The sequence below is a fragment of the Nerophis ophidion genome, linkage group LG01 (assembly GCF_033978795.1).
Source record: "Nerophis ophidion isolate RoL-2023_Sa linkage group LG01, RoL_Noph_v1.0, whole genome shotgun sequence".
Classification (NCBI taxonomy): Eukaryota; Metazoa; Chordata; class Actinopteri; order Syngnathiformes; family Syngnathidae; genus Nerophis; species Nerophis ophidion.
In genome coordinates this window covers 9,125,998-9,143,636 of record NC_084611.1, presented here as the reverse complement: position 1 = coordinate 9,143,636, position 17,639 = coordinate 9,125,998, and the positions used below count along the sequence as shown (strand labels likewise).

At 38.4% G+C, this 17,639-nt stretch overlaps 1 protein-coding gene across 2 annotated transcripts in view; it reads left to right on the top strand.

The window, feature by feature from the left end:
* The first annotated feature begins 1,953 nt into the window (after nucleotides 1-1,953).
* The window catches only part of LOC133549788 (long-chain-fatty-acid--CoA ligase ACSBG2-like), a 71,547-nt gene continuing 55,861 nt past the window's right edge, over nucleotides 1,954-17,639 (top strand). Inside the window, exons 1-4 of one of the 2 annotated variants that reach the window (XM_061895580.1) lie at nucleotides 1,954-2,087; nucleotides 8,266-8,325; nucleotides 8,391-8,503; nucleotides 16,704-16,987. In XM_061895580.1, the coding sequence (XP_061751564.1) occupies nucleotides 1,969-2,087; nucleotides 8,266-8,325; nucleotides 8,391-8,503; nucleotides 16,704-16,987 (576 nt within the window). In that variant the 5' untranslated portion in view covers nucleotides 1,954-1,968. Of the gene's footprint in view, nucleotides 2,088-8,262; nucleotides 8,326-8,390; nucleotides 8,504-16,703; nucleotides 16,988-17,639 lie in introns of both variants that reach the window. The other variant, XM_061895571.1, reaches the window with a different exon arrangement.

Genomic DNA, 17,639 nt, shown 5'->3' with positions numbered 1-17,639 from the left:
AAAGCAACTGAGGGACTTATTGAAAAATAAAACAATATTGTAACCCTGAAACAGGCTCTCATGTCGGTGCTTGGGGGTCTGAAGAACCCCCAGGAGGGCAAGCCCCACACTAACCAATAATAAATAAATAACTTCTTACCATTAACGCAACTTCTTGAACAGGTGCGGTAGAAACAAAAAAATGCATGAGAATGTTTTGTATTTTGAACATTATTTTTAACACTGTGATTACAAGCGGAATTATTCATTACTTATCGTGTTAAGCAACGTCAGCTCAGATTTATCTGAGAGCCAGATGCAGTCATCGAAAGAGCCACATCTGGCTCTAGAGCCATAGGTTCCCTACCCCTGCATTTAACCATATTGTACTGCTCATATTGTACCGAGCAGACACCGACCTCTATTTAATAATACAACTTTAACATTTGACAACCAAATAATAAAACAATGTGACTCTGTAAAAAATCTGGGTATTATCTTCGACCCAACTCTCTCCTTTGAGTCACACATTAAAAGCGTTACTAAAACGGCCTTCTTTCATTTCCGTAATATCGCTAAAATTCGCTCCATTTTGTCCACTAAAGACGATGAGATCATTATCCATGCGTTTGTTACGCCTCGTCTCGATTACTGTAACGTATTATTTTCGGGTCTCCCCATGTCTAGCATTAAAAGATTACAGTTGGTACAAAATGCGGCTGCTAGACTTTTAACAAGAACAAGAAAGTTTGATCACATTACGCCTGTACTGGCTCACCTGCACTGGCTTCCTGTGCACTTAAGATGTGACTTTAAGGTTTTACTACTTACGTATAAAATACTACACGGTCTAGCTCCATCCTATCTTGCCGATTGTATTGTACCATATGTCCCGGCAAGAAATCTGCGTTCAAAAGACTCCGGCTTATTAGTGATTCCTAGAGCTCAAAAAAAGTCTGCGGGCTATAGAGCGTTTTCCGTTCGGGCTCCAGTACTCTGGAATGCCCTCCCGGTAACAGTTCGAGATGCTACCTCAGTAGAAGCATTTAAGTCTCATCTTAAAACTCATCTGTATACTCTAGCCTTTAAATAGACCTCCTTTTTAGACCAGTTGATCTGCCGCTTCTTTTCTTTCTCCTATGTCCCCCCCTCCCTTGTGGAGGGGGTCCGGTCCGATGACCATGGATGAAGTACTGACTGTCCAGAGTCGAGACCCAGGATGGACCGCTCGTCGGGACCCAGGATGGACCGCTCGCCTGTATCGGTTGGGGACATCTCTACGCTGCTGATCCGCTTGAGATGGTTTCCTGTGGACGGGACTCTCGCGGCTGTCTTGGAGCCACTATGGATTGAACTTTCACAGTATCATGTTAGACCCGCTCGACATCCATTGCTTTCGGTCCCCTAGAGGGGGGGGGGTTGCCCACATCTGAGGTCCTGTCCAAGGTTTCTCATAGTCAGCATTGTCACTGGCGTCCCACTGAATGTGAATTCTCCCTGCCCACTGGGTGTGAGTTTTCCTTGCCATTTTGTGGGTTCTTCCGAGGATGTTGTAGTCGTAATGATTTGTGCAGTCCTTTGAGACATTTGTGATTTGGGGCTATATAAATAAACATTGATTGATTGATACCCTTTGATTCCGGTTCTATGGTAATCGACACACTTTTCTTTGACGTCTGAAAGCCAAAGAAAAAGACACTTGATTTCTTTGATGTACAACTTTCAGGGGGAGTTTGCTGGGTCATAGGATTAGGTACAGGGATCTGGCGAGAGCCAAACAAAGCCAGCAGGTCACTGGCGCCAAAAGCGCTCGTGTGATGTGAACACAAACAAGGCCGACGAGTGTCGGCTTTCGGGTCTTTGTCACCTTGTGAGTTGTGACCTTGGCTGGAGTCGGGGCGGGGGATCTTTAACCGGGCGCCGCGGCCTGGCCGGATTGCGTAAGCCTTCCTGGACCCGAGGCGGGGGGCGTGGTGTGGGGGCGCCTGCATGGCATTACCCCCCACGCAGGCTTCCTATTGGCTGTCGCTCACCTCCATCAGAGCGGAAGGAACACCTGCTCAGGTCGGTGACAATCCATCAGGTCTCCACCAAGATCCCTGCAGGAGGTAAGAGATTGTTTGTTCTTCTTAGTTTGACCTTATTTGACCCTCATATTTAAATATTACTTTTAGCATTTACTGTTGCACACAACATGACAATTAAATGACATGTTTTCAAAATGGATTTGCTTTCAAATGACTGCTATTTAAAACTGTAAAATATGTCAATATTCTCACAAGTCAGGCAGTTGTGTAATGATTTTAGTGTTAATAAAATAAATAATATACATTTGAATAAAATTAGGTTTGATTTAAATCATGATATATATAAAAAAAATAGGTTAAAACACAATATATTCAATACCTGGTAAATATTGTGCTTAGTAAATTTACAATTTAAATGACACATTTTAATACAAATGTTTTGTTATTTAAATCATTATAAAAAAATAAATAAAAGGGACAAATTAAATTCCTGGTAAATACTGTGCCTTGTAATTTGGTGGTTTGAATGACAAATTATGATAATAATGTTTCATTTAAATTGTTATAAAGAAATAAGTAAAACACAGAAAACATTTTTATTCCTGATGAATATTGTGCTTTGAAATTCTGTAATTTAAATGACAAATTTGAATACACATGTTTTGTTATTTTTTAAATCATTACATAAAAAAAAAGTAAAACAGAAAAATTAAATTACTGGTGAATAATTTGGTGGTTTACATGACAAATTATAGTAAAAATGTTTTTTAAAATTAATATAAGGAAATAAGTAAACACAGAACACTTTTATTCCTGATGAATATTGTGCTTTGTAATTTTGTGATTTTAAATGACAGATTATAATAAAAATGTTTTATTTAAATTATTATAAAGAAATAAGTAAAACACGGAACATTTTTTCTATTCATGATGAATATTGTGCTTTGTAATTTTGCATAGTGTAAATCACAAATTTTGATACAAATGTTTTGTTATTTAGATCATTACATAAAAAAAATTTAAACAGAAAATTTTAATTACTGGTGAATACTGTGCTTTGTAATTTAGTGGTTTAAATCAGTGGTCCCCAACCACCGTGCCGCGGCCCAGTACCGGGCCGCAGAATAATTTTGTATTAAAAAAAATAAAATAAAAAAAATAAACAAATACATTTTTATTTTTTATTAAATCAACATAAAAAACACAATATGCACTTACAATTAGTGCACCAACCACAAAAACCTCCCTTTTTCATGACAAAAACGTCCCCCCCCCCCCCGGGACAAATTATTAAGCGTTGACCGGTCCGCAGATACAAAAAGGTTGGGAACCACTGGTTTAAATGACAAATTGTAGTAAAAATGTTTTTGTAAATTATTATAAAGAAATAAGTAAACACAGAACACTTTTATTCCTGATGAATATTGTGCTTTGTAATTTTGTGATTTTAAATGACAAATTATAATATATATGTTTTATTTAAATTATTATTAAAAAAAAAAGTAAAACACGGAACATTTTTTTTATTCCTGATGAATATTGTGCTTTGTAATTTTGCAATTTAAATGACAAATTTTAATAGAAATGTTTTGTTATTTAAATCATTACATAAAAAAAAGTAAACCAGAAAAATTAAATTTCTGGTGAATACTGTGCTTTGTAATTTGGTGGTTTAAATGACAAATTATAGTAACATTTTTTTTTAAATTATTATAAAGAAATAAGTAAACACAGAACATTTTTATTCCCGATGAATATTATGCTTTGTAATTTTGTCATTTTAAATGAGAAATTATAATACAAATGTTTTATTTAAATTATTAAAAAGAAATAAGTAAAACACAGAACATTTGTATTCCTGATGAATATTGTGTTTTGTAATTTGGTGATTTAAATGACAAATTATAATAAAAATGTTTTATTTAAATTATTATAAAGAAATAAGTAAAACACAGAACATTTGTTTTCCTGATGAATATTGTGCTTTGTAATTTGGTGATTTAAATGACAAATTTTAATACAAATGTTTTGTTATTTAAATCATTACATTAAAAAAACTAAAACAGAAAAATTAAATTACTGGTGAATACTGTGTTTTGTAATTTGGTGGTTTAAATGACAAATTATAGTAACATTTTTTTATTATTATTATTATAAAGAAATAAGTAAACACAGAACACTTTTATTCCTGATGAATATTGTGCTTTGTGATTTTAAATGACAAATTATAATAAAAATGTTTTATTTAAATTATTTTAAAAAAATAAGTAAAACACGGAACATTTTTTTATTCCTGATGAATATTGTGCTTTGTAATTTTGTGATTTAAACGACAAAATATAATAAAAATGTTTTATTTAAATTATAAAGAAATAAGTAAAAAAACAGAACACTTTTATTCCTGATGAAAAGTGTGCTTTGTAATTGTAATTTTAAATGACAAATTATAATAAAAATGTTTTATTTAAATTATTTAAAAAAAAAAAAGTAAAACACGGAACATTTTTTTATTCCTGATGAATATTGTGCTTTGTAATTTTGCAATTTAAATGACAAATTTTAATACACATGTTTTGTTATTTAAATCATTACATAAAAAAAGTAAAACAGAAAAATGTAATTACTGGTGAATAATTTGGTGGTTTACATGACAAATTATAGTAACATTTTTTTAAAATTATTATAAAGAAATAAGTAAACACAGAACACTTTTATTCCTGATGAATATTGTGCTTTGTAATTTTGTCATTTTAAATGACAAAATATAATAAAAATGTTTTATTGAAATTATAAAGAAATAAGTAAAACACGGAACATTTGTATTCCTTATGAATATTGTGCTTTGTAATTTTGTGATTTTAAATGACAAATTATAATAAAAATGTTTTATTTAAAGTATTGTAAAGAAATAAGTAAAACACAGAACATTTTTTATTCCTGATGAATATTGTGTTTTGTAATTTTATGATTTTAAATGACAAATTCTAATACAAATGTTTTATTTAAATTATAAAGAAATAAGTAAAACACGGAACATTTTTTATTCCTGATGAATATTGTGCTTTGTAATTTTGTGATTTTAAATGACAAATTATAATAAAAAAGTTTTATTTAAATTATTACATATATATGAAAAATGAAGAACAATTTAATGCCTGGTGAATACTCTGTTTTGTAATTTTGTGATTTAAATAACAAATTATAGTAAGAAATATGTATTGCTATCTAAATCATTATAAAGAAATAAGTAAAACTGAAAAAAATAATTTCTGATAAATATTGTGCTTTGTAATTTTGTGTTTATTATTAATAAATCACAAAATTACAAAGCACAATATTCACCAGGAATTAATTTTTTCGGTGTTTGTTCTTATCTTTTAAATAATGATTTAAATAACATTTTTCGCCTTTACATTTGCATTGAGTACTGATAATATGTACAAGTATAGAAATGAGTCAAATATAATGAGAAGTGACTTGAGTGGACTTTGATGGATCTTGACTTGCCACACTCTTTTTTTTTTGTTTCTGCAAGAGAAATCTTGACCAAAAGTCACTTAAAAAAGGAAGCCAAAGGTCACGCTTGAGTGCTGTTGGGACACGTTGGTTCCTGGTAGCCTCATAGTGCGAAAATAACTTCCTTTTGGTGCAGATTTAGGAATTTATTTTCTACTCTTTGAAGTTACAGTCCACTTATGGGGGTCCCGCTGTGGTAAAAAGTCTGTAATGGCTCTTTACTGCCATCTACACAACTAAAGTGGAACAACTCAGCATGGCACCTCAAGAAACTTAAGTTTGGTCCTTAAAAATATAAAAAATGAGTCATACCATAACGCTTAACTCTCAACATCAACGTCAGAGCTATCTGTCAATATGACGCTTAATTCAAATGTTTTATGACATTTTTGTTAATGAAACCCCTGTTTTTTATGGAAAAACCCCATAAAATAAGCCAAATATTTACCCATTAAAAAAAGTTATAGGAGATACTTGATGTTAAATAATTGGAGCCATAAATAGGTCAATAATTCACAACAAAAGAGATTTCGATTAATTATTATAAAGCGTGGTGATTACAAGAAACAGGTGTGCGAGAACCAAGACTAGCAGGTGGAAATAATATGTAACCATGGTGACGGACCAAACAGGAAACAAGAGGGACTGACGGAGAATGAAAACAAAACTGGAACAATAAACAATAACATGAGAAGATCCGGGTACGGATTTTAACAGAAGGAAGAATTAATTCCTGGCGGTGGTTTGGCTTCAAGCGGGAATATGTCGAACAGGCGCCTATCTCAGCTACAATCGGGCGGAAGGCGGGGTACACCCTGGACAAGTCGTCACCTCCTTGATACTAATACACAGCAAATATATTATTTAAAAAGTTACACAAAAGGCTGTGAAATGTTGGCAAAAAAAAATAAATAAATAAATTGTTACAAGAAAAAAAGTTGTAATATGTTGGCCCTGTGATTAGATGGTGACTTGTCCAGGGTGTAAACCACCTTCCGCCCGAATGCAGCTGAGATAGGCAACAGCACGCCCCCCGTGATCCCAAAGGGAATAAGCGGTAGAAAATGGATGGATGGTTGGAGTTGTGTGGTCCTCTGGTGTCCTCTGTGTTTTTTTGTTTTTTTATTTACTGTTTTAATTGGTTTCACCCTTTAAAATCGTTTTTAATCATACTTATTTTATATTGGTTTTATATTTATTTACTTTTTGTTATAGAAAATATATATTTTTAAATTAATGTTTTTTTAATACGTTTCATTAAAAGTGATATGAATTAAAAATGAATAAAAATGAGTGCAACCTTAATAACGACACAGAACATGCAAAAGACTGTTACTGGAATATTGCCTTGATACTATCCATCCATCCATCCATTTTCTACTGCTTGTCCCTTACGGGGTCGCTACAATCCCGGTAACAGTTCGAGATGCCACCTCGGTAGAAGCATTTAAGTCTCACCTTAAAACTCATTTGTATACTCTAGCCCTTAAATAGACTCCCTTTTTAGACCAGTTGATCTGCCGTTTCTTTTCTTTTTCTTCTATGTCCCACTCTCCCTTGTGGAGGGGGTCCGGTCCAATCCGGTGGCCATGTACTGCTTGCCTGTGTATCGGCTGGGGACATCTCTGCGCTGCTGATCCGCCTCCGCTTGGGATGGTTTCCTGCTGGCTCCGCTGTGAACAGGACTCTCGCTGCTGTGTTGGATCCGCTTTGGACTGGACTCTCGCGACTGTGTTGGATCCATTGTGGATTGAACTCTCACAGTATCATGTTAGACCCGCTCGACATCCATTGCTTTCCTCCTCTCCAAGGTTCTCCTAGTCATCATTGTCACCGACGTCCCACTGGGTGTGAGTTTTCCTTGCCCTTATGTGGGCCTACCGAGGATGTCGTGGTGGTTTGTGCAGCCCTTTGAGACACTAGTGATTTAGGGCTATATAAGTAAACATTGATTGATTGATACAATCGGGCGGAAGGCGGGGTACACCCTGGACAAGTCGTCACCTCCTTGATACTAATACACAGCAAATATATTATTTAAAAAGTTACAAAAAAGGCTGTGAAATGTTGGCAAAAAAAATAAATAAAAATAAATTGTTACAAGAAAAAAAGTTGTAATATGTTGGCCCTTGTTGGTGACTTGTCCAGGGTGTAAACCACCTTCCGCCCGAATGCAGCTGAGATAGGCTCCAGCACCCCCACGCCACCCCAAAATGGGACAAGCAGTACAAAAAGGATGGATGGATGTTTTTATTCAGTCATTGTTGGAGCGAAGGATACTATTTGAATATTGTTTTTAATATTGTTGTGCAGCACTTTGGAAACAGTTTTGTTGTTTAAATGTGCTTTATAAATAAAGTGGATTGAATTGAATGTTGACCTATAGGAAACTTGATCAAAACATTTTTTTTTTAATTAGCGCATTCCTGGTGAGTAACTGTGACCACTTTGTTGCAGTCTGACTGACCACTAGGTGGCGCCGGTTGTCCCTAAAGAGGACATAAACATGCCAGAGGCTCTAAATTCTGGCACTTTGACAAAGTATATGTTTGGGCTTCACTAGTATTTGGGCCAAAGGTGACTGAAGCCTTGAGGTTGCATGACAAAGATGTCCCAACGCCGTCTGGCCCCAGAACGCCGCAACGGTTTCGACACAAAGATGGTTCAGTGTTGCAACGGGACTCGTATAAAAGAGCAGAGTCCTCCATGGAGACATCAACGCTCGTGTTTTGTGTCGCAGCAGACAAGCGAAGATGGGCGATGCTGCGCTGAGCAACATGGCGGCGGCGGCCCACGTGACAAGGTACTCGCCACGGACGCCAAACATCCCCATCAGCGTGTAGGTTTTCAACATGTCTTCATTCCCAGCATGCCACACCACAACGGGGACCCTCTGGCCTTCTCTCGTCTCACCATTGACACGGCTTTGGCGGCCAGAAGGGGGGCGCATGGAGGTGGAGCGCAAGAGGGACCCAGACCAGGTAACAAGGTCTCTTTTTTTGACATTTAAATCAACATTTAAGTTGAAAAACTTATTGGGGTGTTACCATTTCGTGGTCAATTGTACGGATTATGTACTGAACTGTGCAATCTACTAATTAAAGTTTCAATCAATCAACAATATTTATTTAAAAAAATATATATATTTTTAAACACCTGGAAAATATTAATATAACATTAAAAAACTAAGGTATTACTCACATTACTGTTTGTTAATTATGCATTTAATTTGTATTACATTGATATTAATGATGAAGAAAGTACACTTTAATTTTAGTATATATATTTCATTTTTAAGTTGAACTCCAAAACACTTAAAACACTTCATACACCGGGACCAAGATTAACTCAAACACACTTAAAAAACTCCATAGACATGGACCAAGATTAAAAACACTCCATACACAGGGACCAAGATTAACTCAAACACACTTAAAACACTTTATACACAGGAACCAAGATGAACTCAAACACACTTAAAACCCTTCATAGTCATGGACCAAGATTAAAAACACTCCATACACAGGGACCAAGATTAACTCAAATACACTTAAAACACTTCATACACAGGGACCAAGATGAACTTAAACACACTTAAAATATTCCATACACAGGGACCAAGATTAACTCAAACACACTTAAAACACTCCATACACAGGGACCAAGATTAACTCAAATACACTTAAAACATTCCATACACAGGGACCAAGATTAACTCAAACACACTTAAAATATTCCATACACAGGGACCAAGATTAACTCAAACACACTTAAAAAACTCCATACACAGGGACCAAGATTAACTCAAACACACTTAAAACACTCCATACACAGGGACCAAGATTAACTCAAACACGCTTAAAACACTTCATACACAGGGACCAAGATGAACTCAAACACACTTAAAACACTTCATACAAAGGGACCAAGATGAACTCAAACACACTTAAAAACTCCATACACAGGGACCAAGATTAACTCAAACACACTTGAAACGCTTCATACACAGGGACCAAGATTAACTCAAACACACTTAAAACACTTTATACACAGGAACCAAGATGAACTCAAACACACTTAAAACCCTTCATAGACATGGACCATGATTAAAAACACTCCATACACAGGGACCAAGATGAACTCAAACACACTTAAAACACTTCATACACAGGGACCAAGATGAACTCAAACACACTTAAAACCCTTCATACACAGGGACCAAGATTAACTCAAACACACTTAAAACACTCCATACACAGGGACAAAGATTACCTCAAACACACTTAAAAAACTCCATACACAGGGACCAAGATGAACTCAAACACACTTAAAACACTTCATACACAGGGACCAAGATTAACTCAAACACACTTAAAACACTTCATACACAGGGACCAAGATTAACTCAAACACACTTAAAACACTCCATACACAGGGACCAAGATTAACTCAAACACACTTAAAACACTTCATACACAGGGACCAAGATGAACTCAAACACACTTAAAACACTTCATACAAAGGGACCAAGATGAACTCAAACACACTTAAAAACTCCATACACAGGGACCAAGATTAACTCAAACACACTTGAAACGCTTCATACACAGGGACCAAGATTAACTCAAACACACTTAAAACACTTTATACACAGGAACCAAGATGAACTCAAACACACTTAAAACCCTTCATAGACATGGACCATGATTAAAAACACTCCATACACAGGGACCAAGATGAACTCAAACACACTTAAAACACTTCGTACACAGGGACCAAGATGAACTCAAACACACTTAAAACCCTTCATACACAGGGACCAAGATTAACTCAAACACACTTAAAACACTCCATACAAAGGGACAAAGATTACCTCAAACACACTTAAAAAACTCCATACACAGGGACCAAGATTATCTCAAACACACTTAAAACATTCCATACACAGGGACCAGGATTAACTCAAACACACTTAAAACATTCCATACACAGGGACCAGGATTAACTCAAACACACTTAAAACACTCCATACACAGGGACCAAGATTAACTCAAACACACTTAAAACACTTCATACCCTGGGACCAGGATTAACTCAAACATTCCATACACAGGGACCAAGATGAACTCAAACACACTTAAAACACTTCATACTCTGGGACCAAGATGAACTCAAACACACTTAAAACACTTCATACACAGGGACCAAGATTAACTCAAACACACCATACACAGGGACAAATATTAACTCAGACACACTTAAAAACTCCATACACAGGGAGCAAGATGAACTCAAACACACTTAAAACACTCCATACCCAGGGACCAAGATTAACTCAAACACACTTAAAACACTCCATACACAGGGACCAATATTAACTCAAACACACTTAAAACACTCCATACACAGGGACAAAGATTACCTCAAACACACTTAAAAAACTCCATACACAGGGACCAAGATTATCTCAAACACACTTAAAACATTCCATACACAGGGACCAGGATTAACTCAAACACACTTAAAACACTCCATACACAGGGACCAAGATGAACTCAAACACACTTAAAACACTTCATACTCTGGGACCAAGATGAACTCAAACACACTTAAAACACTTCATACACAGGGACCAAGATTAACTCAAACACACTTAAAACACTCCATACACAGGGACAAATATTAACTCAGACACACTTAAAAACTCCATACACAGGGAGCAAGATGAACTCAAACACACTTAAAACACTCCATACCCAGGGACCAAGATTAACTCAAACACACTTAAAACACTCCATACACAGGGACCAATATTAACTCAAACACACTTAAAACACTCCATACACAGGGACCAAGATGAACTCAAACACACTTAAAACACTCCATACACAGGGACCAAGATTAACTCCAAAACACTTAAAACCTTTCATACACAGGACCCAAGATGAACTCAAACACACTTAAAACACTCCATACACAGGGAAAAAGATTAACTCAAACACACTTAAAACACTCCATACACAGGGACCAAGATTAACTCAAACACACTTAAAACACTTCCTACACAGGGACCAAGATGAACTCAAACACACTTAAAACATTCCATACACAGGGACCAAGATTAACTCAAGCACACTTAAAACACTCCATACACAGGGACAAAGATTAACTCAAACACACTTAAAACACTCCATACACAGGGACCAAGATGAACTCAAACACACTTAAAACACTCCATACACAGGGACCAAGATTAACTCCAAAACACTTAAAACCTTTCATACACAGGACCCAAGATGAACTCAAACACACTTAAAACACTCCATACACAGGGACCAAGATGAACTCAAACACACTTAAAACACTCCATACACAGGGACAAAGATTAACTCAAACACACTTAAAACACTCCATACACAGGGACCAAGATTAACTCAAACACACTTAAAACACTCCATACACATGGACCAAGATTAAAAACACTCCATACACAGGGACCAAGATGAACTCAAACACACTTAAAACACTTTATACACAGGGACCAAGATTAACTCAAGCACACTTAAAACACACCATACACAGGGACCAAGATTAACTCAAACACACTTAAAACACTTTATACACAGGGACCAAGATTAACTCAAGCCCACTTAAAACACTTCATACACAGGGACCACGATGAACTCAAACACACTTAAAACACTCCATACACAGGGACCAAGATTAACTCCAAAACACTTAAAACCTTTCATACACAGGACCCAAGGTGAACTCAAACACACTTAAAACACTCCATACACAGGGACCGAGATTAACTCAAACACACTTAAAACACGTGGCTTGGCATTGTCTTGCTGAAATAAGCAGGGGTGTCCATAACAAAGTTGCTTGGATGACAACATATGTTGCTCCAAAAACTGCACGGACCATTCAGCATTAATGGTGCCTTCACAGATGTGTAAGTTACCCATGCCTTGGGCACTAATGCACCCCCATACCATCACAAATACTGGCTTTTGAACTTTGCGCCTATAACGATCCGGATGGTTATTTTCCTCTCTGTTCCGGAGGACACCACGTCCACAGTTTCCAAATATAATTTGAAATGTAGACTCGTCAGACCACAGAACACTTTTCCACTTTGCAACAGTCCATCTTAGATGAGCTCAGGCCCAGCGAAGCCGGCGGCGTTTCTGGGTGTTGTTGATAAAGGGGTTTTGCTTTGCATAGTAGAGTTTTAACTTGCACTTACAGATGTAGCGACCAACTGTAGTTACTAACAGTGGTTTTATGAAGTGTTCCTAAACCCATGTGGTGATATCATTTACACACTGATGTCGGCTTTTGATGCGGTACCGCCTGGGGTATCAAAGGTCTGTAATATTGTCACTTACGTGCAGGGATTTCTCCAGATTCTCTGAACCTTTTGATGATTTTATGGACCGTAGATGGTAAAATCCCTAAATTCCTTACAATAGCTCGAAGAGAAATGTTGTTCTAAAACTGTTCGACAATTTGCTTACAAATTGGAGACCCTCACCCCATCCTTGTTTGTGAATTACTTAGCATTTCATGGAAGCTGCTTTTATACCCAATCATGGCACCCACCTGTTCCCAATTAGCCTGCACACCTGTAAGATGTTCCAAAAAAATATTTGATGAGCATTCCCCAACTTTATCAGTATTTATTGCTACCTTTCCCAACTTCTTTGTCACGTGTTGCTGCCATCAAATTCTAAAGTTAATGATTATTTGCAAAACAAAAAATGTTTATCAGTTTGGACACAAATATGTTGTCTTTGTAGCATATTCAACTGAATATGGGTTGAAAATGATTTGCAAATCATTGTATTCCGTTTATATTTACATCTAACACAATTTCCCAACTCATATGGAAACGGGGTTTGTACTTAAACTCACCCCGCGGGCCGGACAGAACCTGTTGTCGGGCCTGATCTGGCCCTCGGGCCGTACGTTTGACATCCCTGGTTTAAAGACTCCAATCCTTTAAGACAAAAAAAACAACACAATTATTTCCCTTCAAGCGTTAGTCGCAGGTAAAAAAAATGCAGCAGGTTTGTCGACTATTGACCCACTTCAGAAAGAGCTTTTCTGCATGTATGCAACTTGCTTTTTGAGCTTCAAAAGCAAGGATACACAACAACGTACTCAATGGAAAATGATCGAGTACGTTGAGTACAACAAATACAAAATAATAGGGGTGTAACGGTACGTGTATTTGTATTGAACCGTTTCGGTACGGGGGTTTCGGTCCGGTTCGGAGGTGCATTGAATGAGTTTGTAAACTAAAGTCTTAACAAGCTGCTCTGCTTTCTGCCTCTGTCCGAGCACCCAGCATTGTCCCGGCCACACAACCATCTGATTGGTTACATACAAAGCCAATCAGCAGTGCGCATTCAGAACGATGTAACAGCCAATCAGCAGTGCGTATTCAGAACGCATGTTGTCAATGCTTCAGCGTTGAGCAGATATGTGTTTAGCAGCAGACATCGTACTCTCCCCAAATTATAAAAAAACGCTTCCCAGTCACAATTATTACTAACATCACTATGAGCCCGTTGACCTTCTAGAAACTTAAACTGCAGCTCAGCTTCCTCGCAGTTCTGGCTTAAGGTGAAGGCTAATTAGCTTTTAGCGTAACGTTAGCTCATTTTGCTGTGTGTGTGTGTGTGTGTGTTAGACAGGGATTTGCTGCCCCTGTCTGGTGGTCTATGGTGTTCAGGGATGAATAGTCCTATTGCTATTGTACTATTTTTTTCAGCTATAGTTATATTAATCATTAGTAATGTAGCAGCCTAGTTTTGAATGGCAGGGTCCCTGCTATCACATGTTGACAAAAATATAACATTCACGTAATAAAAGTCAACTACAGTCTTCCCAAATGCTGTAATAAATTAAGCATGATGAGTTGACTTGAAACTGTTTAATGTTGCACTTTTCATATGTAGAAGAAAGGTTTTGTCATTTTATTTAATCAAAGCAACAACTTGAGGCAGTTTAATGTGGATTAACGTGGGCAGAATTATTATAGTGTTCCCAATGTTAAAAGGATAAAGCTCATGTTTACAAATTTGGTAAATAAATAACCAAAAAATGTTATTTGACCTCTAAACCGAGGTATGTACCGAACCGAAATTTTTGTGTACCGTGACACCCCTACAAAATAATATTATCAACAATCAATCAATCAATCAATGTTTACTTATATAGCCCTAAATCACTAGTGTCTCAAAGGGCTGCACAAACCACAACACAAACCACTACGACATCCTCGGTAGGCCCACATAAGAGCAAGGAGAGGAGGAAAGCAACGGATGTCGAGCGGGTCTAACATGATACTGTGAAAGTTCAATCCATAATGGATCCAACACAGTCGCGAGAGTCCAGTCCAAAGCGGATCCAACACAGCAGCGAGAGTCCCGTTCACAGCGGAGCCAGCAGGAAACCATCCCAAGCGGAGGCGGATCAGCAGCGCAGAGATGTCCCCAGCCGATACACAGGCGAGCAGTACATGGCCACCGGATCGGACCGGACCCCCTCCACAAGGGAGAGTGGGACATAGGAGAAAAAGAAAAGAAACGGCAGATCAACTGGTCTAAAAAGGGAGTTTATTTAAAGGCTAGAGTATACAAATTAGTCTTAAGGTGAGACTTAAATGCTTCTACTGAGGTGGCATCTCCAACTTTTACCGGGAGGGCATTCCAGAGTACTGGAGCCCGAACGGAAAACGCTCTATAGCCCGCAGACTTTTTTTGGGCTTTGGGAATCACTAATAAGCCGGAGTCCTTTGAACGCAGATTTCTTGCCGGGACATATGGTACAATACAATCGGCAAGATAGGATGGAGCTAAACCGTGTAGTATTTTATACGTAAGTAGTAAAACCTTAAAGTCACATCTTAAGTGCACAGGAAGCCAGTGCAGGTGAGCCAGTACAGGCGTAATGTGATCAAACTTTCTTGTTCTTGTCAAAAGTCTAGCAGCCGCATTTCGTACCAACTGTAATCTTTTAATGCTAGACATGGGGAGACCCGAAAATAATACGTTACAGTAATCGAGACGAGACGTAACAAACGCATGGATAATGATCTCAGCGTCTTTAGTAGACAAAATTTTAGCGATATTACGGAGATGAAAGAAGGCCGTTTTAGTAACGCTTTTAATGTGTGACTCAAAGGAGAGAGTTGGGTCGAAGATAATACCCAGATTCTTTACCGAGTCGCCTTGTTTAATTGTTTGGTTGTCAAATGTTCGAGTTGTATTATTAAATAGAGTTCGGTGTCTAGCAGGACCGATAATCAGCATTTCCGTTTTTTTGGCGTTGAGTTGCAAAAAGTTAGCGGACATCCATTGTTTAATTTCATTAAGACGCCTCCAGATGACTACAATCCGGCGTGTTGGTCAGCTTTAGGGGCATGTAGAGTTGGGTGTCATCAGCATAACAGTGAAAGCTAATACCGTATTTGCGTATGACGTCACCTAGCGGCAGCATGTAGATGCTGAAGAGTGCAGGGCCAAGGACCGAACCCTGGGGAACTCCACACGTTGCCTCAACGTAGTCCGAAGTCACATTGTTATGGGAGACACACTGCATCCTATCAGTAAGATAAGAGTTAAACCAAGACAGGGCTAAGTCTGACATACCAATTCGTGTTTTGATACGTTCTAATAAAATATTATAATCGACGGTATCGAAAGCAGCGCTAAGATCGAGGAGCAGCAACATAGATGACTCCACATGTTACCTTAACGTGTGGAGTACCTTAACAACAACACACACTTAAATCTAACAAAATGTAGCACACGGTGGTGTGAAACTAACGACCGTTCCTAATATTTTGGTTACCTTATTGGACCTACAGCCACAGCATTTGCAGGTACGCCAAACAAATGCAATGTTTGTAGCAAGTAAATAAAATGGCTTCATCCTCCAAACCTGATGAGCAAGTATGCGTGCAAGCGGCATGTCTTGCTGCTGTATCTCAGGTATCAACAAGACCTCGCCTCCCTGGCGGGGTGACGCACTCGCCATTTAACACACCCACACGGGGACGTCCAGCCATGCCTGAGCACCTGTGTCACACCTCATCACTCCTCACTGTGGTTCGGTGTGAGTAGTCACCAATGGCGGGTAAATGCAGCTGCCCCTGTTGCCCCCCAGAGCCAAAGGCCATACCGCTGAGGCCGCAGGTCGCCGCGACGACCGCCCTGGCTCCGGCCGAGCAGCTGTGGACCACCGGCAGGGACAAGGCGGTAAGGCTGAGGATGGAGGACACGGGACCTGCGGCGGAGACTCCCCTCACCGTGCACCAGGCGTTCCTGGAGACGGTGCAGAGCTTCGGGGATCACCCGGCCTTGGCCCACAAGGAGGACGGCCAGTGGGTGACGCTGAGCTGGAGTCGGTACTACGAGCGCTGTCGAGCGGCCGCCAAGAGCTTTCTGAAGGTTTGTTTGCATTGAACAGAAACTACTTTTGGACTAACACACGCGCCTGCAGGCTTTCTTCCACTGTCTTGTATTCTCCTGAATAATTACAAAAACCCTATAAAGTGTACGTTGGGTCCGATGCGAACATTTGTCTTTGATGTTAACGAATATATTTGCAAAAGGTTAGTTGAAAAAAAAAAATATTGTGTACACAAGTTCAGCAGACAGTAAAGTGTCTTCAATATTTCCCAAAACTTTAAGCTTTGACTTTTAAAAATGGCCCGTTTACCAAAGTATGTACCGTATTTTTCGGAGTATAAGTCCCCTTGGAGTATAAGACGCACCTGCCGAAAATGCATAATAAAGAAGGGAAAAACATTTATAAGTCGCACTAGGGCTTCACGGTGGCAGAGGGGTTAGTGCGTCTGCCTCACAATACGAAGGTCCTGCAGTCTTGGGTTCAAATCCAGGCTCGGAATCTTTCTGTGTGGAGTTTGCATGTTCTCCCCGTGAATGCGTGGGTTCCCTCCGGGTACTCCGGCTTCCTCCCACTTCCAAAGACATGCACCTGGGGATAGGTTGATTGGCAACACTAAATTGGCCCTAGTGTGTGAATGTGAGTGTGAATGTTGTCTGTCTATCTGTGTTGGCCCTGCGATGAGGTGGCGAC